The sequence below is a fragment of the Myotis yumanensis genome, unplaced genomic scaffold, assembly GCF_028538775.1.
Source record: "Myotis yumanensis isolate MYYU_CA2020_CCGP unplaced genomic scaffold, mMyoYum1.0.hap1 SCAF_16, whole genome shotgun sequence".
Classification (NCBI taxonomy): Eukaryota; Metazoa; Chordata; class Mammalia; order Chiroptera; family Vespertilionidae; genus Myotis; species Myotis yumanensis.
This window is the reverse complement of record NW_027223767.1, coordinates 8,361,052-8,385,088: the sequence shown is the minus strand read 5'-3', so window position 1 is coordinate 8,385,088 and position 24,037 is coordinate 8,361,052. Positions and strand designations below refer to the sequence as shown.

The following is a 24,037-nucleotide window of genomic DNA, read 5'->3' as shown; positions in this document are numbered from 1 at the left end:
TATTCATATACATTATATGTGTGTGTGTGTGTGTGTGTGTGTGTGTGTATATATATATATATATATATACACAGTGTGTGTATATATATACTATATATATATATAATTCTTAGAAAATAGAATGAAATAATTGAAACCTTTTAGATGTAATACTATACCATAAATAATTATTTTTATATCAACAAATATTTATAGCATCAGTTTTAATAGGTGTAAAGTATTCCATCATTTGCATTCATTATTATTTATTTGGTTTCTATTTTTTTAGATATCTGATGGTTAAAATTCATGAACATGGAAAAGTGCAGGGATGAAATAATTACATGTGCGTCAACATAACAATAACAGCCCCTACATGCACTGACCATGTGCAAAGTACTCTTCCCAGTGCTTTCCACTGTTTAAGCTACTTTAATCCTCACGGGAGACTATAAAGTGGTAGGATTGTCTCTGTTGTGCAGGAGCGGAGCTGGGGCACAGGGTGACCACTGAACTAGGAAGGGCAGGGCCAGCATTTGAATGGAGGGTCTTATTGCCACACCTCTCTCTCTCAGTAGAGCGCTGCTATTCGCCAGCTGTTAAACTCAGAACAGGGTGTTAATGTACAGCTGCGGTTCTCCAACACTGGGCCGGGACCAGCGGCATCAGCGACCCGGGAACTTGTCAGAAAGGCACCTCTCAGCCCCCACCCCTGACCCACTGAACCAGAAACTGGTGTAGGGGCCCAGCTACCTGTGTAAGAACCCCCAGGGGCCCGGCTACCTGTGTAAGAATCCGCAGGCCTGGGCTCCAGCACCTGCTGGGGTTTGAGAATCGCCCACAAGGAGGACGGGTGGGGAGGTAGGAGGCACCACACCGGAGTGTTAGTGTGCTGCAGGATGACTGGTTGCCAGCTGATGCCTGAACTTAGGCAGATATCAGTCTTCCCATCTGTAAAATGGGGACAGGACTAAGATGGGATTGGCAGGCAGCACAGAGGTAATTCTGTGGTTCATGTGGGCTCTACATTTCCAGGATAGGTCTATGATTCAGGAGCCATGAAAACATGGTATAGGACACATTGTAAGAGCATTATTAAAATTGTGCAAAACTGATTTATATTGGGTGCAGGGGTGGAAGTGAGACAGAAATAATAAAAAGAGAAGTGGACACTGTGAGACTGCATTTGTGATCGTTTGAAGTTAATGTAATAATAATACACGTTTAAAACACTGTCATGAACAGCACAGTAACGTGCCCCGCTCTCTTCAGGTGTCCGAGTTAAGACAGCAGCTTCGGCTCCGAGGCCTGCCGGTGTCAGGCACCAAGACGGCGCTCATGGACCGGCTGCGGCCCTTCCAGGACTGCGCGGGGAGCCCCGTGCCCAGCTTCGGGGACATCACCACCGTCACCTTTCCCGTCACGCCCACCGGCGCTCTGCCCCATTACCAGTCCTCCCCGTCCGCCGGCGCCTTGTCCAACGGCTTCTACCACTTCGGCAGCACCAGCTCCAGCCCCCCCATCTCGCCCGCCTCCTCTGACCTGTCGCTGGCCGGGTCCCTGCCCGACACCTTCCACGATGCGTCGCCCTCCTTCGGGCTGCACCCGTCCCCCGGGCGCCTGGGCCCCGACGACAGCCTGGTGGGCAGCCTGAGCGGCGGCGGCAGCGTCCCTCCCGAGCTGGACGGGCTGGACTCCGAGAAGGACAAGATGCTGGTGGAGAAGCAGAAGGTGATCAATGAGCTCACCTGGAAGCTGCAGCAGGAGCAGCGGCACGTGGAGGAGCTGCGCCTGCAGCTGCAGAAGCAGAAGCGGAGCAAGGGCGCCGCCGAGCCGGAGCCGCCTCCCTTCCTGGGGGCGCCCATCAAGCAGGAGGACGCGGCCTCCAGCTGCCCCTTCGCGGCCGGGCAGGTCTCTGCGCACAGACCGGGCGGCGCAGACGGCCAGGCGCCGGCGGGCGGTGCTGCTCCGCTCCTGCTGCCCGCGGGCCAAGCCCACGCGCTTCCCTCCACCTTCCTCAGCCCGCAGTGCTCTCCGCAGCACTCGCCGCTCGGCGCCGTGAAAAGTCCGCAGCACATCAGCTTGCCCCCGTCGCCGAACAACCATTACTTCCTACCTTCGTCCGCAGGTGCTCAGGGAGAAGGGCACGGGGCCTCCTCACCTGCCAGCACCCAGGTGTGTACTGCACAGGTAAGAGCTCCTTGCCCACACCCGCTGCACCCCCTTCCTGGAAGCGGGGTGTGGATTTGCTAAGAGCAAATCAACTCTCCCCTGTAGCACGAAAACAGCTGCGGACAACTTATAAACAAGTGCACGTGGCTGCGTTCCAATAAAGCTTTGTTTACCAAATCAGGTTTGGCTCCCAGGACTGTAGATGGCCAAACTCTGTTTTAGGATTCCTTGGCACCACGCCTCAGCATAGGCCCAACTAATTCATTCCAAGAGCCAAAAGGGAAGTTACCAGACCTTACTGGTCTCTGTGTGGTTGGTCTGCAGAGTGCAAATATCTACTGAGCACCTACTGTGTGCATGCCAGCCCAGACCCTCTTTCAGTCTCCTGGGACTAGTGCAGAACTAACAACAACAACAACAAAAATTCCCTATTCTCATGGGGAGACAATAAATTTAAAAAATAAATAAAATATCTAATGTATTAGAAGATGATACATCTTATAGAGAGAAAGCAGAGAAGGTGGGTGAGGAGTTTGGAAATTTGCAACCTTAGGTAAAAGGGCCAGGGATATTTGAGCAAAGCTTTCAAGAAGTGAAGGAGGAAGCCTTGTGAATATTTGGGGTGCAGACAGCCTAGGCCAGTGGTCGGCAAACTCATTAGTCAATAGAGCCAAATATTAACAGTACAACGACTGAAATTTCTTTTGAGAGCCAAATTTTTTAAACTTAAACTATATAGGTAGGTACATTGTTATTAACTTAATGAGGGTACTCCTAAGCTGGCCTTTGCTAAAAATGTCCTCAATCTGATTGAGGTAAGTTTGCTGAGGTCGACCCCTTCCAACTCTCCCATCCACACTCGTCTTGTATACTTGTTTCGTCTATCTCCTTTCCAAAAACCGACTTCTGGGCATGGGCCACGAAGTTTCAATCGCACTGTACGTGCACACCCACACGTGGTATTTTGTGGAAGAGCCACACTCGAGGGGCCAAAGAACCGCATGTGGCTCGCGAGCCACGGTTTGCCGACCACTGGTCTAGGCAAAGGAGGAACAGCAAGTGCCAAGGCCCTGAGGGGGGAGCCTGCATGGGATGTTCAAGCATCAGGTGGAAAGCCGGTGTGCTTGGGGTAGAATGAGAGCAGAATTGTAGGAGACAGCTCAGAAGAGTAACTATTTCAAAGACTAGACCAAGGTGATCATCAAAGACTTTACTTTGTCTATGAAGACAAAGAATTATTAGGAACATCTCTTTAAGTCTATCTGAGAAAAGGTTACATCAAGCATGCTTGGATTACATCATGAAAAAATTCTGAGCGCTATGGCATTAATAAGGGAGTAAGAAGAAAACTGGCATTAATTGCACTCCTGCCACGTACATGTATATGAATATGAGTAATCTTGTTCATTGTCACAACAACCTTTTGGGCTCTGGTTCATTATTCTTTATTTGCCGCAGGGGAAAGTGTGGCTCAGGGAGGTGAACCTGGGATTATCTGATTCTAAAGCACATGCTCCTTTCACACTGACTATTCTCTACCCCGGGAGTATGAGATGTGGCCATAGGTAATGAGAAGACATTTTTGCAAACCCAGTGGAGCAATACATTCAAATGAATGATGCCCACCCATTTGGGAGGAGTTGGGACTTAAATGCATTATCATCATCAATGACAACATTTATTGAATGCATAGTGTCCTGGACAACAATGGTAAACACAGCTCTTTTTACATAGCTCTGCACATTCAGTTCTAACCATATCGATACTCTCCAGAAGAACCAACATTTGTACAGTGATTTACAGTTTACAAAGCACCCTTTGAAGGCATGAGCGATTGCTTGATAAAAATATATTGAGCAATCCAGGATAACATTACTGACTTGTGTCTATGACATTGCGATAGAGGTAGGGGTGGCAGATTGATCATGAAGGGCTAGAAAAGTCCGGTAAGGCTTTGAGAAGGGGGTAGACTTAAAAGGAAGTGTAGCATTCAAAAAGGAGAGTTTGCAAAAAGGCATTCCATGAGGGGGGAAAAAAACGATAGGGAGGTAGCATGTACAGGGTATGCTGAGGGGAGCTCATAAAGGGATTAGTGGAACTTAAACTTGCAGAAGGAACTAGTACTTGACTAAAGTCTTGAACACTAATGTTGGGGAGAAGTGGAACCCTATGCTGTGGATATGTAGGAGCCTCTGAACCTTTTGAGCAGTAGGTGATACATAAAAGCCAGAACTGAGACTTTGGTAGTGGAACTTACCAGGGCCAGGTGTTAACAAAGGCTATTCTCAAGAATGCCACTGATGGTTGCTTGACTTGTGCTTCTTTCTTTCTATAGAACTCAGGGGCACACGAGGGCCATCCTGCAAGCTTCTCCCCTCAGCCTTCTGGCCTCCATCCCCCTTTCTCTGGAGCCCAGGCAGACAGCAGTCATGGTGCTATGGGCAATCCTTGTCCCCAAAGCCCAGGTGTACAGCAAAAGGTAGGCATCTGGGAAAAGGTTTAAACTTGGGATTGACTTTGCCTCTTCTTTCTTCTGTGGATCCTTTTCATCCCAATGATGAGGTTCAATGGCAGAAATAAATGACATTTTAGGTAGAAACAGGCCTGAAATGGATGTACTGATACAAGTTAGGAGGTACTTCAAGAAGTCATTTTCCGGCGTTATTCCAGAAATCATGGTGAATAACATGACCCTGGTATGTTTGTGAGACACCGTGAGGAACAAACCGGTTTCAGTGAAGCTGAAATAGGCGAGTGTGGGACATACTGGTGGAGAAAGTGAAATACATGGATCTGTGGAAAGGATCAGAAGGATCCAGAAAGTTGGATTCACAGTGCAATAGCCCTGCAAAAAAAGGAAGAGATGACGCATTTCAGCAGGTGGAAGAGTCAGGGATGTGAAGGATGTGGGTGGTCCAAGGGCAGGGGGGAGGTGATAAGGAGCAAGTGTGATGGCCAACACAGAGGTGCTGCATACCGCCTGCTGGGGCCAGGGTTCTGGAGACAGAGACCCTGGAATGGCCTATCCACAGGACACACTCCGTGCACGAGGCTGGTCTCCAAGAGATTCTCCCAGCCGTGCCTGCAGCTCTCTGCAAAGGCACCAGCCACGAATGGAACAGCTGGGGGATAAGTTGCTCTGGAAACTCCTGGGGTGGTGGACTTCTTAGGATTGGACTGGACTGTTTCACTTTATTTCCTTTTCTCATCTTGCTTTCTCCTAACAGAGGAGGGTGCACCTTGGAGTGAGAAATGAATCTGTGAGGTTCCCATTCTAAAATGCCTCCAGCAATAAGTCCATAGTGATATATACTATTGTTAATCTACTTGGTTTGTTTTCCTAGCCCTCGTTCTCTTTTTTCCCTTAAGTCTATTTTTCCAAAATTTAGCCCATAGTTTCCATTATAGAATCAGTACCAGATCTGACACATGAATTGTCTGTTTCTGCATTTGACTCACACAGATGGCTGGTTTGCAGTCTTCTGATAAAGCAGGACCAAAGTTTTCAATTCCATCCCCAACATTTCCTAAGTCAACTTCAACAGTTGCAGAGATAACACAGCCTCCATCCTATGAAGATGCAGTAAAGCAGGTAAGCACATGATTTGTTCTTTATCAAAGAATAGGCTGGCTGAATTGCACTTTGTTTTACATGGGTTCATGCATGTGGATTCTGGTATTGAGTGCATCTGGTGCCTCCCACCAGAATGGACAGTGTCTAGATGCTAACTACAGAAAGGTGCTGATGTGTATGTAAGCTGTGTGAGGCCAAGAGAGAGAAAAGGTTTGTCTGGGTACCCAGATGACTGGACTTAGTGCCAGCTCAGCCACCAGACAGCTGCACTGCCCCTAAGGATGGGCAAGAACTCAACTTCTCTTATATGAAACAGGGCAAATATCTCCTTTGTAATGATTCCAAATGATATAACACTTACCTCTACCGTTCTAATACCAAATGTCCAGGCAGCGGATAGGTCCTCCAATATATGAGAGCAATGGTCAGTGTGACACTTCCTACGGTTCTTCCTAGCTTCAAAATTCACTGTTCCTGGCAATATATTGATGGTTATGGAGCTGGATAATAACAGAGGTTTATTTGTGTTTGAAATTCTTCAAAAGAAAAGGTACAAAAAGAAAAGCAATTAATGGTCTTAGTTCCCAAATGGCTTGAGTTTGGATAAAGTATCAGCTAGCCCTTCATATGTGCTCAATCCAGAAAAGATCTACATCGCTTCCTGCATACTGTATTCCACAGATCACATCAGCCTACAGTTAGGTTTTACTTGGCTCAGAGAGTTTTTTAAATATGTAGGAGATTTTGTGCAAAAACTAGGCTTTCTCATTTCGGAAAATTAGGGGATATGTCTACACTGAGGCCCCATTTCTTTCAGAAAACAGTCACCAGAGGCACAGTATCCACTGCCTTCTTGAACCATAGCATGGCTTCAACACTCCACCCTTCTCTCCTGTTCCACACTGGGACCATTTGCATTACCTGCCAGATCCTGTAGGCATCTAATGCCTCCTGGCCTGGTGAATGACTCGTTCTTGGAATAGTGCTCCCATCTGTATTGATTATTGACACCTGTGTTTATTGGGACTGGACTCTCAGAGGAGTGAGAGCAATAGATGTCTTAGTTCTCCCCATTTCCTTTCCCTGGTATCTGTAAATATCAACCTGGTATCTGTAAATGTCACAGTTTTGAAAGAAGAGAAAAGAAAAGAAAAAGGCCAAGCAAAGTGGATTTCCATTAATAAGACTCTACTTAATGCCGATGAGCCAGAGGGGAGGGGTCCAGTCCCTACAAGTGTTGACAAGTTCCACAGACTATTGCAATGAGGAACTAGGGAAATATGAGCCACATTCTTAGGCCATATTCACTTTAAAGTGAGATAAGGGGCCAAAAACCAGTTACACCTATGTTTATAGTAGCATTATTCACAAAAGCCAAAAGGTGTCCATCAATGGATGAATGGATAGACAAAATGTGGTATATACATACAATGAATATTATTCAGCCTTAATGAGGAGGGAAATTCTGACATGGATGAGCCTTGAAGACATTACGCAAAGTGAAATAAGCCAGTCACAAAAGGAAAAATACTATATGTGAATCCACTATATAAGCTATCTAGAGTAGTCAGATTCATAGGGACAGAAAGTAGAATGGTGGTTGCCAGGGCCAGAGAGGAGAATGGAATGGGGAGTTGTTGATTAATGGGGACAGAGTTTCACTTTTGCAAGATGAGAGCAGTTCTGGAGATGGATAGTGGTGATAGTTGCACAACAATGTGAATGTACTTAATATCACTGAACTGTACACTTAGGAATGGTTAAGATGATAAATTTTATGTTTTAAAAATATAACTAGCCAAATTATGTTTTAAAAATATAACTAGCCAACTAAAAATATAACTAGCCAAACCTAGTTCAAAAATATGTGGTGCTGCTTCTAATGATTTCCTATCGAAGAGGGAGCCACCTTCTGACTTCTCTGTCCTCCTTTGGTTAATTCATAATAGCAAATGACTCGCAGTCAGCAGATGGACGAACTCCTGGATGTCCTCATTGAAAGTGGAGGTAAGACTGCCCGTGTTCTGCCCATCAGGATACTCTGCACCCGCATGTACTCTAGGGCCGTGGTCAGAAAACCACGGCTCTCGATGCACATGTGGCTCTTTGAGCCCTTCAGTGTGGCTCTTCCACAAAATACCACTTGTGGGCATGCATATACAGTGCGATTGAAACTTCGTGGCCCATGCGCAGAAGTTGGTATTTTGTGAAAGAGCCGGTATTTTGTGGAAGGGCCACACTCAAGGGGCCAAAGAGCTGCATGTGGCTCGCGAGCTGCAGTTTGCCGAGCCGCAGTTTGCCGACCACTGCCTAGGGAGTAAACCCAGGTGCTCACTGTAAATGGGACTGAAAAGTCTATGGCAGCGGTTCTCAACCTGTGGGTCGCGACCCCTTTGGGTGTCAAAAGACCCTTTCACAGGGGTCGCCTAAGACCATCGGAAGACATATATATAATTACATATTGCTTTTGTGATTAATCACTGTGCTTTAATTATGTTCAATTTGTAACAATGAAATTGGGGGTCACCACAACATGAAGAACTGTATTAAAGGGTCGCGGCATGAGGAAGGTTGAGAACCACTGGTCTATGGGTACAGTGGTCACTCCATCCGAGCTTCCTGTCCACTTTGGATCAGACTTCTCGGAACATTTCCACCAATCGTTTTAACAGGTTTCATGTTCCAACTGTTCCCTAACTTTCCTCTTTTTATACTATTTCTCTCTACCGTTCTAATCCCAGTGTCCCTATCTTCATTGGGAGAAGGATGGAGAAGATAAAACAAGTTTTGTGCTACCTACTCAAAATGATATTCAATTATTAATCTCCCATTAGATGGTCCATTCATGCTTGAATGTCTTTCAAGCTAGCAATAAAAATTATCGACATATTCTTTTTGCCCCTTTTAAGTCATGTATTTATTTTTTTAATTATGTAATATGTACTTAGAATTTAAAACCATACAAATGAATAAGGTCACATAGGAGAAAGTGTAGATAGAAAGAAAAAAAAAACCTCAAGTAACAACACTTGAGAAAGAGGGTCCTGGCTCAAGGCTATACTGGACCAAGTCCCCACCTTTGGGCAGTTTGAAGTCTGGTGAGGGAGATTGACAACAAGCAAGAGAACAGGCAATTCCTCCATTGTAGCAAGAGAGAAGAAGGAAAAGATGAGCAGTGGGTGTGAAGGGCAGCTCCAGCAGCGGGTGCGAGTGGGGCTGGTGCCAGCAGCAGGTGCAAGCGCCGAGCATGACCACAGCACATGGGAGCAAAGAATTTTCAGTAACCACCAGAGGCTCACCCCAATGACAGTGCCTGGCACCCCACCTTGGTCTGGCACTCCCGCTCCACCAGCCCACCACAGCCGACACCCACCATGTTCTGCGCGTGTTCCCTGCTGGTCAGCGTACATCATAGTGACCGGTTGTTCAATTGTTCCGCCATATATATAATGGTGGCCCAGATAATATGGATTGGAAAGAAAAGAAATGAAAACCAGAAGGGGTGGATGGAAGGTGAAAAAATAGTGGTGTCTGTAGATTAGAGTGACTCCTTGTGGCTGAGAAGTTGTTGTTGGGTAAGTTAGAGGAATAGGAGGGGATGCATTGAGAGTGGGAAATTTTGCTTGATATTGAGCTTTCAGAGGGATAAAGTATTTGGAAATGATAAGGTCCAGGGTGTGTCCAACAGAGTGAAAATGAAGGAATCACTGAAGTTGAGGGCAATGGCGATGGCGATGTCAAGGAACTGAGAGGCCAGCTGGACAATGGGTGACTTCTGATGATGCTGAAATTACAGAGAATGACAAGAGTTGAAGTGTGGAAAAGGCAATGAACTAGGGAATAGAGTTTTCAGTGGATGAGGAGGCCTGTGTCGGGTAGAATGGTGGGGAGAGCAGCATGACCCTGAAAGCCAGGAGTTATAAGGTGGAGGAGTAACAGTCAGATAGTGGCAGCAGGAAGACTCACCTTCTGCTCTGAAGTACAGGAGCCCACACTGAGGGTGTAACAGAGGATGCAATGTCCTCAGGGGACAGACAGGTGTCAGTGAAGGAGCAGGTAAAGGAACCCGCTTTGAGAATTTGATAAACACAAAGTGAAATTTCCAGAAAGAAAGGATGTGAGGAGAGACCCGGCGGGGTCAGGGGGATAGGGATGCGTAGAGCCGTCTAGAGATGAGAGAGGGTAGTGAGCAGCGACCAGAGAAGCATAGCCACCTCCTGCATCTGAGTGTAACTCGTTCACTCCAAAGATTCACGTTGTGTGACATGCTCTGTTTAAAGTGATTTGACAGTTCCCATTGTGTTTTACCAACAGAAATGCCAGCTGATGCCAGAGAGGATCATTTGTGTCTTCAAAAGGTCCCAAAGATGCCTAGGTCTTCCCGAAGCCCCACTGCTGCCCTCCCCAAGCCTTCTGCTCCCTTTGAACAAGCGTCTTCGGGAGGCCAGCTCTCATTTGATCACTACGGCACAGACAGTGATGAGCACCTTGAAGTCTTATTAAATTCCCACAGCCCCTTGGGAAAGGTGAGCGATGTTGCCCTTCTAAAAATTGGGAGTGAGGAGCCCTCTTTCGATGGCATAATGGATGGATTCTCTGGGAAGGCTTCAGAAGACCTCTTCAATGCGCACGAGATCTTGCCAGGTCCCCTCTCCCCGATACACACTCAGTTTTCACCTTCTTCTGTGGACAGCAGTGGGCTGCAGTTAAGCTTCACTGAGTCTCCCTGGGAAACCATGGAGTGGCTGGACCTCACCCCGCCAAGTTCGACACCAAGCTTCAGCTCCCTCAGCACCAGCGGCCCGAGCATCTTCAACATCGATTTTCTGGATGTCACAGATCTGAATTTGAATTCCCCCATGGACCTGCACTTACAGCAGTGGTAGAATGCCTGATGCAAAAATGCTAAGGAAGGCCAATAGGAATTCTACAACCACAAATACTTGTATTGTATTACCCAAAAGGAGGAGCAGGAGGAGGGGGAAGCAGAGGAAGAAGAAATTTAAAAGAAGCAGTGGAGATTTCTATGGCTATCAACAGCACAAATAGGAGTCATATATATATATATATATATATATATATATATATATATATATATAGTAATACCTACCAACATTCAATGACTGTTACTGATTTTAGCAATGTACTTAAAATGTGCTTTCTCAGATCAAGAATGCCAAAAAAAAAATCTTTCACTACCTTTTCAAACACCAGTATATTCTCTAGCCCATATTTAATTAAGACATTGTTGGGGCATAATCTCACCTTGTAAGCTTTTCTCATGAATTTATTGGAAAGAAAATGTAAACTTGGGAGTTCAGGGAAGTCAGTCCATCAAAGGTTATAGAAGACACACCTGTGATGGAGGCTGATTCTCATAGCTCCATTACTGTCTTTCAAAATACAAACAAGACCCAGTTTCAGTTACGAAGTTCTTGAGGCAGAATAGAGGGACAGAACCAATTCATTCCCAGGGAAGAAAAATCAACTCAGTGTCCCTTGGCCACAAAGCTGCCCCATTGGAACGGTTTCCAATCTCCTACCCAGGAGTCTGTGTTGTGCGGTCACTGATAAAAACTGACCCGCCATTGTTGCAGAGAACCCTTCCCGGAACTTCCCTTTTTCTTAACCAATGAGCCGCATCACTCCCGCTCTCTCTGTGGTGGGAAGCATTGTGAAACAGGCAAGAAACTCCTGCCATGGGAGGTTCTCCAGCACCACCCTCCTTAGTTCCAAAGACTAGTGCTGACCTAAGCAGATGAAAGGACCGCTCTAGCCTCAGGGAGCCATATCAGGGATCACTCGGACAGCGCTAGAGAACACTGTTTCCCATATCATGGGAATACTAGTAAGCCATAGGCTATTATAACAGGACTATGTGCGAGGTCCAACTTCTTTTTCTGGAATGGGCATGGTCTTGTTTATTTTTCTCCCACTCAACTTTTCTTTCAAGAGACCAATCCTTTCTTGCTCCTCTTTCAGATATCTTTCTTTTTTGCCCCGACATTGGGAGAAGAGGACTTCTTACTGTAGATCTAATAAGCTGCCATACTCCTAATAAAGCCATATTTCAAAAAGCTAAAACTCCAGGTTTTCCTGGAAAACTCATTCTCCATATGCATCATTTGCTGCAGAAGGAAGTTGGAAGAATGTCTTTAGGAAGAAACTGGTGACTTGGCCCATCCGTCACCATGCTCATTCTCCCCTTGTTTGATTTACAGCAATCATTGATTTGGGAAATTGGAAATCATTATATTGTAGAGATACAAGGAGGGAGTGTTTTAGGTATGGATTTCTGAAAGAAAACACAATGGTGCATTGAGAACAGTGGGAGGAAGAAAAGACAGTGGTGTCGTGTGCATTCCTCATTACCTCTCACGCTTGTGCTGGGAGTTGGAAAACTCAGCCATCGGGACGGTCTCCCCAAGGTGCACTGTGGCTTCACCGTGTTTATAGTGTTGCATGCCGTAGAAAGTAGCTGTTGTTGTTGTTTTAATTTAAATCACTGAGGCACTGTTTTCTTATTTTGTAAAAAACGTTGTTCACTGTGCACTTATGGAGAAAATAACCAAAAATGTTGTGATTTTAGAAGTTCTTTTTTTGATAAACCAAAGATTTAGAAATCATTCCATTGTTAACTTGTAAAACTTGTGTGAACAGAGTTTTTGGTGACTGCTACTCTGAAAGCTGCCAGAGCTTATTAGGGGTGGGGGATATGTATATATATATATATATCCACACACACATGCATATGTGTATGGATATATATGTGTGTGTGTATGTATGTACACATATATACATACATGTGTATAGACACATACACATGTGTGTGTGAATCTTGTAAAGCAGTGTTACAGAGATCTATACCAAAAACCTTTAAGCCTCAATCTGCTGTGAAATGATACCTGGTCTTTCTCACTACGAGTTTCTAATTAACCAACCAGACTACACATTGCCTCTGTGTGTGTGACTGAGGCTCCAGCCGATGACTCACAGCCACTTGCTTACTGTGAACAAGCTCATCTTGACAATGGACATGGATGTGAAAGACAGAACAGCTTCACCATTAGCAGCTGGAAACGGCAATACAGTCTCTCCTGGAGAGCATAAAAGGAACATTAAAACCCTTTTACATTCCTTGATCTGCATTGCGCTTTAAAAGATCCACATGGTAAATTTTTCATTTTGCTTTTATGTCGGTCATCAGAACCAAAAATCTAGGGGGGACTGGAGGGGATGACCAATCTTTTCTTTGAAGATGAAGCATGGGGAAGAAATCCTTATTAACACATTCCTCACACTTGTTTATTTCTCAGATGTTGAAATTCTATTTGGATCTTAACAAAGCTTGCTGGTCAGTACATTTTTCATGTGTTACGTTGTGTGATTTGTATGTTATCCTCCCCACCCTTTACTTCCTTTGGAAAACAAACTCATAGTGTCCCTCCTCTGAGACAATAGTCTGAGTGTTAATTATTTTTTTTCCTTTGGGTAGTCCCATCTGAAGAAATAGACTTGGTTAAAAAGAATGAATTAAAAACAAGCATTTGAGACACTCCTTTTCAAAAATTATTTAAATCCTATCAGCTCTCCTAAAAACAGATCATGGTGTGGCTGAAAACTTCTGCATCCAATTTACTCATCCAATAGATAATTACTTGATGTCTAACCTGTACAGATCACACAAATCCTCAGATATCCAATACCAAACTGACTAAGTACGGATGGTTCAGAATTTGAGTGGCTGGGGAGTTGCAGTTGCTATAAGCAAGAACACTGGGAATTTCCCAGTCCTCAAACCAGAAACCCCTTAGCCGGGATAAAAAGGGCGTCCTCATTTTTCCGGAAGAGAGAACAGAGGGCTCCTTTTTAGCTAAGAGCTATCACCCACACTAACATTCTTGTCTCTTTCTCAATGACCAAAGAGCAGTAGTACATCACTTGGAGATCTTTCAATATCTCCCACCACGTCAAACATTTGTGAGCATTTTAGGATTTGCTTTTATCTCCAGATACAGAAACCCATGAAAATTGGGGATGGGAGAGGAAAACATTTTGCCCTACCACTGATCCTCCATCTCCATAGCAAGCTCTCTGGACAAGAAGGACACTTACTGTAGGGGCGGGGTGTCCAAGGTAAACCTCCATCCTTAGCAGAAAAGCTGTGGAATGTGAAGGCACTACCTTCCGCCTTGGGTTTTGCTGCATTCCTCACAGTGGGAAGCCCACCAAAGCTGGCACACTGCTTGCTATCAGAGATGAGAGAACTTGGAGTGAAAGGGTCTGGGCTCTTTGTTTTCCTATAAATCCAGCATCACCCTGCAGGGTGGTGCAGAGGCTGAAATTGCTAGTGCCTTGTTAGAAAGATAGTATTCATAGACCCTGAATCCAGGCCCTGGAAAAAGAGGGGCCTCTGGTGCTGAGAGCGGCTCCGGTGTGTTTGGGAGCTGGGTTTGATTGGAGAATCCACATTTTCAGAGGCCCACAGGTTGAGACTATGCATGAAAAGATAAGTTTAAGACAAGAAAAGATCTTGGAAGAATTTTGCTAGCATCTGCCAGGGAATTCATAAGAGGATTCATTGAGTTCAATCATGTGCCAGTAAGTTCCTTCGGATTCTAGGATTTGGCAATTTCCCCTGTGAATTAAGACAAACTCCTGAAAGTCTCTTGTGCTTATTTTAACCACCTGCTGGCAACATGAGTTTCTCATAAATGGCGTAACAGCTTCTGAGTGTTCATGGAAAGGGAGTATAACCATGGGGATTCTGGATGCTATTCTGATGTTTTCCAAAGGAAGGGAAGCCACATGCCCCCAGGGTTCCTCTCCAAGGTGGAAAGAGGGCAGTGCTTGCTGGGTGCTTGAAGCCCTCCTTGCTGAAACACAACGCGGTGCTTCATAAAGAAATAAAAAGACCAAGCGCACATTTTCTGTGGGGACCCCATGAGGTGTTGTTTTCATGTTGGTCTCCTTGGCTCAACTATACATAACCAGAAAGAAATGTGGGTTGCCAGGAAGAGAAAAGAAGCAATGGCTAAAATACCAAAGTTGGCATGTGTTCTTTTTAAATATATATATATTTTTAAATAAAATGTTTATTTTAAAAAGAGATATAAGCTTTTTTTCTTGACCATATGATGTACCGAGCACTGTACTGTGCCCTTCAAGTGTGTGATTTCATGTAACCCTCACCACGGCGCCAGGAAGTGGTACTGTTACTGTCTGTATTTTACATGCGAGGAAACTGAGGTTCAAAGAAGCAAAGTTGATTGAGGCTACACAACTAAACAATGTCAAAAGCCAGTAGACAAACTTTCCTCGTCATCAAAGCCCCCAATCCTCAACACTGCACATCTCACCTGCTCTCATACTGGTCATATTAGTAAATTGAGGGCTTGCATGAAAAGAACGGACTCTCCAGGTACATATCTGCCTATAAAAATACACACACACACACACAGCTTAGACAACCCCACGTTTCCATCAGTTTGGCAACTAAGCAAACTGGATAATATAGAATTTGGCTTCCAGATGACCTAGATCAGTGATGGCGAACCTATGACACGTGTGTCAGAGGTGACACGCGAACTCATTTTTTTGGTTGATTTTTCTTTGTTAAATGGCATTTAAATATATGAAATAAACATCAAAAATATAAGTCTTTGTTTTACTATGGTTGCAAATATCAACAAATTTCTATATGTGACACGGCACCAGAGTTAAGTTAGGGTTTTTCAAAATGCTGACACGCCGAGCTCCAAAGGTTCGCCATCACTGACCTATATGTATAGACTCCCTAAGTGAGAGGCAGTTTTTATCTGCTTTCCTCTCCTAAATATATTTCTGCCATTTTCTTGTCCATGATTATTATAAATCACATCGAAGAACTGAGCTATTGTGAGGAGATCCCTGGATTAGGCGGGAATTGATCCTATTCCATGCTGTGGCTCTGCCTTCCTGCTGTGGCTTTATTTTCCAGTGAACTCTCCCCATGTAGAAGCAAGAAGGTAACCAGTTGCCAGCAGCCGGATTAACAATTCCAACAAAGAGGAGCCTCTCCTTCCTGTGGCCCAACAGGAATCTCAGAGCGTCTCTCGGTGCTCTGGAAAGGAGGCAGACAGGATGTCCTTGTGGCCGTGAGAATGAGGCAAAAATTCATTCATGAGGCCTGGATTCCCCATTCAGCCCTGAGCCAGGGAGTGGGATCATCTGAATCTCATGGACTGACGGTGGAGAAGGGAAAATCAAGGTGCAACTACCAAAAAAAGGGGCATGGACGCTGAAAAGACACAAGCAGTGGGCTTCTACTACACAAACCCTGCTTTCAATTGTGTCATCTAGTGAAGGAGGCAAATAGGAGTGACACACAGTCTGATCATGGAAGCAAGTGCTGGTGAAATCGTGTTCTTTCACAGGCTTGCAAGGAAAGCATTCCAAGAGACCCTTACGTGGGAGGTTGTGGCATGATAAGATTTATTTGGATGGAAATAGAAGGCTGTCCCCAGGATTCCAATATCTCATCTCCATCTGTCCCTCTGTGGAAAAAGTCCAATCTTGTCTTCATCAGGCCCAGAAATAGAGCCAGTGTCCAGACATTTTGCACCATTGGTTCGGTCCAAGTCTCTGTCCCCATCTGGGTAGCTTAGTCTGCTCCTGACCAGCACTGTGCTCAGGCCTGCACAGTGTGCTGTGGGCCCCAGCCAGCTGCTAGGGCCACATGGGTGCTACTGAGAGAATGCACCCAAGAACAGACAAGATGAGCGTATGTTACCTGGAGAGAGAGAGAGAGAGAGAGAGAGAGAGAGAGTGAAAGGGAAGTCCTTTGTCTTTGTTAGGCTTAGGTTATATTATCACAGGCTTGGGAAGGACCAGGCACTTCTTTAAACTAACCAATCAACTTCCCAAGCTTTTTCGGGCTTGCACTGAATCCTTCCTCTAACCAATCTATTTCCTAGATCTTCCAGGGTCCTGTGCCCCTTATCCAACCCGACCCTTTCCCAGTCTAGACTGAAGGCCTCTATGGTGGCCATTTCAGCTCCTATTGTACAGGTACTTACAGCCCTGTGCTCGCCTGACAATCCAACAGTCCGGTACCTGAGGGCAGGCTGCTCCCTACTTGGGAAGGGAAGGGTGCTAATCCCCTTGTGGGGGGAGGGGGTAATTGCTGTTATTTCCTGGAGTATGTGAACCTGCAGCTCCCTGGTGGAGCAAGCAGGCTTATACTCCTTAGTTTATTATGCTTAATAGTGTCTGATTTCCTTTGTTCTCTTCCTTTATTAATATCTAGCTACCTATGCTAACATAAGAAGGACATTTAATAAAACAATGCATAAGGAGGATGGTCCAGAAGAACTTTCCAGAGGAGACCACTAAGTCAAGATATTAATGCCATAGGAGTTAGCCAAGCAAAGGCTGAGGAAAAGAGCATTCCAAGCAGAGGGAAGAGCTTGTGCAAAGGCCTAGAGATGAGAATTTACCATGTTGACGGGGATGTAAGAAGTCCAGAATGGCTAGAGGTTATAGGAAGAAGACAGAAGGAGTTGAGGGTGGAGATGTGGGAAATGTAAGAGAAGTTGGGAGCCATATTAGTTTGCTAGGGCTGCTGTAACTAATACCACGAACCAGGTGGCTTATGCAACAGAAATTCATTGTCTCATGCTAGAAGCCCAAAGTCAAGGTGTTGGCAGGGTTGGTTCCTTCTGAGAGCTGTGAGGGTGTTTCCAGAAGAGATTACATTTGAATCAGTAGATTCAGTAAGGAAGACCCTCATAGATGGCTGTCTTATATTCACATGGCATTGTCCCTCTATCTTCTTACCTGTGTCTCTGTCCAAATTTCTTTTTTTCCTAAGGATATCAGTCATATTGGATTAAGGCCCACCCTATTGAGTTCATTTTAACTTGATTACCTCTGTAGAAACCAAATAAGGTGACAATCCCCCAGGATAAGAACTTTAACATATGAATTTGGGGATGGGGGCCACAGGTCAACCCACAATAAGCAGAGGCTCCCTAGCTCATGAAGGGTCTCATAGAACACATTAAAGAATATGAACGTATCCTTAAACCAGTAGGGCATCACTGAAGAGCTTTAAGCAAGAAAACACTATAATAATCTTTACACGTTAGAAAGGTAACTCTGACTACATTCTGGAATGCCACTGTAGAGAGCCACTGTAGAGAGCATTCTAGCCTCCAAGCCAGACCTGGCTCTCTACAGTGGCATTCCAGAATGAATTGGAATGACAAAGATAAGGAAAGGGCAGCACAGTAAATTTTTGTGACTTAGTTTGATAAATCATCGATGCCCTCTTTATTCTATAGACATAAAAACTTAAAGGGAAATGATGGGCAGCCCAATATATCAGATTTATTACATGAAGAGTGATGGGATGGGGTGGGAGTTAGAGTGAAAGTAGTGACTTAAGAACCTGTTGCAATAAACCAGCCAAGAGACAAATTGTAGTTCTACTAAGATTAGAGTGGTGGTAGAAATAGAGAGATGAAGGTAAATTTGAAACATGTTATTGGAAGGGAAAGTATGGACTTGACCATTGGATGTGGATAGTGATGGAGGAAATGGATTTGGTTTAGGGGAGGGATAGTTGGATGTCGAATATATGTTAATTTCATTCAAAGAGGCAAAAGACCAGAATGAGGAATAGTTACTTGCCGAGGCTGACCAGCAGACCCCTAGCCATGGATTAATGATTACTCTGATACACATTTCTGTGAAAGAGAGGGCTAAGGGACTGGTTGGCTTGAGAAACCAAACAGCCCCATTAGCCTGTCTCCTTAGGCTTTTATTGTAACAACAGCTTGAACTAAAATTAACTATTAGATACTATCGGTAGGGTAAGCATCCTTGAGAAGACACATGCGTCTGTAGTGTCCTTTAAGCAAGGACATCTAAAGACTAGACATAAAGATTCCAGTAAAACACCTGGGGGCTCAGACTTGTTTGGAAAAGTCAAGGCAGGGGTAGCTGCCTTCGGCCAGCCTCCTTGGAGGTTCTGACCTTTCGGAGATTCCTCCTTACAAACTTTCCAACCAAGTCCCATGCTTCCCCATAGTTACTTAATAGAAAAAATTACAAATTTAATTTTTAAGGGTCTTAGTGCCTGCATGGCCTGATGTCAAGAGAATTTACTAGAGAAGTCTGGAACACAGAGTCCCTTTGCATAGGGATTAAATATGGGAGTAGTCAGCATACAAAAGATCACTGAGATCGTGGGAATGTCTATGACCTATGCAATGGGGGGATGAGAAGAGTATCTTGAGGAACATCAACATTTAAGGAGAAGGAAAGGGAGTGGCTAGAAAACCAGGAGGAAAACTATGGGAAGGTGGTATCCCAGACACTGAAGAGGGAGAAAATTTCAAAGTGAGGACTGAAGAGTGTTATTTGATTTAATAATGAGTTGGTTGGTAACCAAGGTGAGAGCATCTTGGGTGCAATGGTGAGGCCATCTAGGTGTAGACTAAGGAATTAAAAGGGAATGAGGAAGTGGAGACAGTGAATCCAGGCATGCCTTTCGAGAAGTATAACAATGTGAGAAAGAAGACACAGAGTCTAAAATTTACAGGACTGATTTTTAAGAGGAGAGATATGTGATCTAATATTAAAGCTAATGGATGTAGGTAGTATACATAAGAAAAACTGGGAAAGAACTATCTGTTGTGACAAGAGAGAAAGAGAAGGGTGGATGAAGATGTGGGTGCTTTGACAAGTGTTGTGGTAAGACAATAAGGGAGTTCTCATATGGTGGCTTACAATTTATACTTGAAACAAGAGGTAGGGAGAATGTTCATCTAGTGGGAAGAAAATGGGTGGGGCAGAAGTTTTAAGAAAAATGAAAAGTCAAATGAAGAAGAAAATAGAAGAGAGAACTTATTAGGAAACACAGAAGGATGCCTAGAGAGAGTTGGAAAACTTGGCTGGAGGTCACCCCCTCCACACGATGGTGGGACTTTCCATTAACAACATTGATTGCCTGGCACTTGGAAGCAGAGAAGGCAAAGAAGTGAGTGGAGCCAAATTTAGGATGCTGAGAGAATAAGTATATAGACTTGGGTAATTGAGGATAAAACTCAAGAGAAGGTAGAATGGTGAACTATGTGATATACAATGCATTCTTCTAGGGAAATAAGAGAAAATTGGAGGCAGAAAATGCTTAGATCGAGAAACTAGAAGTAGCCTGGCTAGAGTTATTCAGTTGATTGAGCATTGCCCTGTGCACCGAAAGGTTGCTGGTTGGATCCCAGGTCAAAGTACATACCTGGGTTGCAGGTTCAATCCTTGGTCCAGGCACATAAAAACAGCAACCAATTGATGTTTCTTTCTCTCTCTCTCTGTCTCTTTCTTTCTCTCTCTCTCTCTCTCTCTCTCTCTCTCTCTCTCTCCCTCTCTCTCTCTAAGCATGCCCTTGGGTGAGGATTTAAAAAAAAAAAGAAACTAGAAGTAGATTAAGTCTTGAAAATACTCTATTAGTGTTTCAATGTAGAGATAGAGTTACAGAGATATATAGATTAAAAGGTCTCTTTATATGTTTCTCTCTATATAGAGATATCTATAGATTTAAAAAAACAGAGTAGGACAAAAGTATGTTTATAAAAGTGAGTATGTGAAACATAGAGGTTATTCTTGTGTTTTTATTTACTAATTATTGTGTTAGTCTCCATACAAACAACTGTAAACCTGCTTTTGCTCCACCCTGTAGAGATATGTAGCCGTCATTGAGATGCAGAGATTTATTAATGGGAATGGGCTCATGCGGTTATAGTGGCTGTGAGATGCCACAATCTGCTCTCTGCAAGCTGGAGAACCTGGAAAGCCAGTGGTAATTCAGTCCAAGTCTGAAGGCTTGAGAACCAGGGGGAGCCAATGGTGTAAATCCCAAAGTTTAAAGGCTCGAGAACCAAGGGCTGCCATGTCCGTCCCAGCTCAAGGAGAAAATTCACCTTCCCTCCTTCGTTTTGTTGGATTTAAGTCCTCAATGGACTAGATGACGCCACCCACATTGATGAGGGAGGGTCTTCTTTACTGAATCTACTGATTCAAATGTAATCTCTTCCAGAAACACCCTCACAAACACACCCAGAAATAATGCTCTACCAGCTGTGGGGGCATTCCTTATTCTAGTCAGGTTGCCACATAAAATTAAACATCACTAATAATAATTATATTGTAGTAAAAATAATAATCATATAAATGAATAGCCCATTATCCATATTACTACTTAATGGAGATGAATAATGGTCCCCCAGGAATGGCTCAAAGTGGAACCTTGATTTCCCACTGCCTAAATTAATAGGAACTCCACTTTATCACTCCAAAGCCCACTTCACCTCCAAACGTCAAGGAATGCCCTTGGTGTCTAGTAATGGAAAAAGGGTCCACTATTCATGACTTTTGTTGTGAAACTGGAACACAAATGAGTTTTCTCTGAGACTACTGAATTCTATATCAACTATAATGGGTTGTTTTGAGATGAACCTGGGTGCACTCTAGCCTCCAGGCTGGGATTGGAGCCACAGCTGCCAAAGGGGTGTCCATGGACTTTCCACCACAGGCTCCCCATAAAGCATGGTCTCACTCCGAGGTATAATGCTCAGGCAAAGGACCTCCAGGCCAAAGTCAGCTTGGACTCCTCTGTGGTGGGGCACTGTCGTTTTTTGAGTGACCTGGCTCTCTACAGTGGCATGCAGAATCCTGTCCTCTTGCCACTCTGTCCAGCCCAGGGTAGGATTTGAGCCCTCTGTTTCTGTTGCATATCAAAGTGGCAAGGGTCAACACTGCCACTTCCAGAGGAGAAAAGGTCTGGCCAGGACAGGGTCCAGTGGGGGTGACCATATAATTACCATCTGGATTAGAACATTTTTGCTCAGACAAATACTAAATCCAACAGGAGGCCAAGACAACAGGCATATCCAAGACTGTCCAAGGAAAGCCAGGACTATGGCCACCCTAAATATAAGCCACTTGAAGGACCACCCCCATTCACTTTCATGTACCCCCGACTGTTCAACTGACATAGGCCAATGGCCAGGACACTGATTTTATCATTTGCTAGTATCCTTTCCTCCCCTGCACTGTTCTGATTTATTTCACCATTGAATTGTTTTATGAAATCACATAGTATGCATTCTTCTGAGTCTGGCCTTTTCTGCTGAGCCTTGTCTGTGGATTCATCCATGTTTTCACCAATTGTTTGCAACAGAAGTAATGCATCCATCTCTCGTGCCATATGATATTCTGTTGTACGAATATATCACCATTTACTATTCACTCTACTATTCATGGACATTGTAATTGTGTCTTATCTTTGACTATTAAAAATATTGACAAAAATATTCCAGCACATGCCCTTTGTTGCAGATATGCACACATTTCTGTTGAACGTGTAACATTGTTTGGTCATGGGGTGTGCATGCTGCTAAGCCATACCTGATAATGCAAACACAGTTTTCTCACTGAAATGTAGGATTCTTTCTATATTCTGGAATTGAGGCCTTGGACAGCTATATGGATTACAAATAACTTCTTTCACTATGAGAATGGATTCTTCATTCTCTTAAATGAAAAGGTATCATCTGATAGGTCAAAGTTTTTAATTGTTATATAGTCCAATTTATCAATATTTCCTTTAAGGTTAGAGTCCATGTTGTCATCTTTAAGAAATCATTGTCTACTCCAAATTCATGTAGAAATTTTCTCTCTGTTCTTTGTTTTATTTAGTTTGGAAAGAATGCTTTTAGTAATATTTTTTAGAGAATGGATGGCTGATAAAACTTTCCACTCATTATATGTTTATAAACAACTTTCTTGTGCCTTGTTTGTGCTAGCAAGGCCAGATGTAGACTTTATGAATTGCACTGGAGGGACAACCTATTTCCATTGGAGCTCTGTAATTGTGGCTCCAAATTGGAATGGCATTAAATATGAAGCATGATACACACACACACACACACACACACACACACACACACACATAAAAGGGTAATATGCTAATTAGACTGGGAGACTTTCCAGGAGACCTTCCAGACGTTCTTCTGAACAAAACCATGGTGGTGGGGCTGAGGTAGAGGTGGTTAGAGGCCAAGAGGGGAGGGCAGTTGTGGGTGATCAGGCTGGTGGGGGAGTGGGGCCATTGGGGGTAAGCAGACCAGCAGGGGGGCCAGTTGGGGGCAAGCAGGTCATCAGTGGGGAGTCAGTTGGAGGTGATCAGGACAGGGTGGGGGGGAGGGCAGTTTGGAGTGAGCCGGCCAGCAAGGGGGCAGTTGTGGGCTAGCAGGCCAGTGGGGAGGGAAGGTGGGGGCGAGCAGGCCAGCAGGGGGGGAAGTTGGGGGTAATCAGATTGGCAGGGGGGGCAGTTGAGGGCGAGCAGGCTGGTTAGGGGCAATCAGGCAGGCAGGCAGGCAGGTGAGCAGTTAGGAGCCAGCAGTACCGGATTGCGAGAGGGATGTCCGACTGCCGGTTTAGGCCCGATTCCTGTAAACCGGCAGTAGGACATCCTTTGAGGGGTCCCAGATTGGAGAGGATGCAGGCTGGGCTGAGGAACAGCCCCTCCTCCATGCACGAATTTCATGCACCAGGCCACTAGTATATAATAAAAGCCTAAGCAACCGTTATGGTGGAATGACCAGAAAGATCAGTCCCTATGATGTGCACTGACCACCAGGGGGCAATGTTGAGTGCAGGAACTGCCCCCTGGTGGTCAGTGTGTTCCCACAGGGGGAGCGCCACTCAGCCAGAAGCCAGGCTCATGGCTGGTGAGCACAGTGGTAGTGGTGGGAGCCTCTCCCGCCTCCAGGGCAGCACTAAGGAGCAGGAAGCCAAGTGGTAAGGAGCTGTGAGCAGGCCAGCAGTAAGGAGTGAGGGGTCCCAGACTGCGAGAGGGTGCAGGCCAGGCTGAGGGACCCACCCACCCCCTGGAGCCCAGTGCATGAATTTTGTGCACCAGGCCGAGAGAGAGAGAGAGAGAGAGAGAGAGAGAGAGAGAGAGTGTGTGTGTGTGTGTGTGTGTGTGTATACACACACACTGAGTGGCCAGATTATTATGACCAGCCAGATTATTATGACCACCCCATCAATACTTCGTTGGGCCACCTTTTGCCTTCAATACTGCGGCGATTCTTCTTGAAAGAAGAGGCAAAAGGCGGCCCAATGAAGTACTGATGGGGTGGTCATAATAATCTGGCCGGTCATAATAATCTGGCCACTCAGTGTGTGTGTGTGTGTATATATATATATATATATATATATATATAGTATATGTATGTATATGTATATGTATGTTTTTGAGGGTTTTCT

At 44.8% G+C, this 24,037-nt stretch overlaps 1 protein-coding gene across 3 annotated transcripts in view; it reads left to right on the top strand.

Moving 5' to 3' along the window:
- The window catches only part of MYOCD (myocardin), an 86,172-nt gene extending 71,355 nt beyond the window's left edge, over nt 1-14,817 (top strand). For all 3 annotated transcript variants that reach the window (XM_070393755.1, XM_070393757.1, XM_070393756.1), the window contains 5 exons: nt 1,252-2,169; nt 4,487-4,630; nt 5,615-5,743; nt 7,675-7,732; nt 10,040-14,817. In XM_070393755.1, the coding sequence (XP_070249856.1) occupies nt 1,252-2,169; nt 4,487-4,630; nt 5,615-5,743; nt 7,675-7,732; nt 10,040-10,611 (1,821 nt within the window). In that variant the 3' untranslated portion in view covers nt 10,612-14,817. The remainder of the gene's footprint in view (nt 1-1,251; nt 2,170-4,486; nt 4,631-5,614; nt 5,744-7,674; nt 7,733-10,039) is intronic.
- Nucleotides 14,818-24,037: the final 9,220 nt, after the last annotated feature.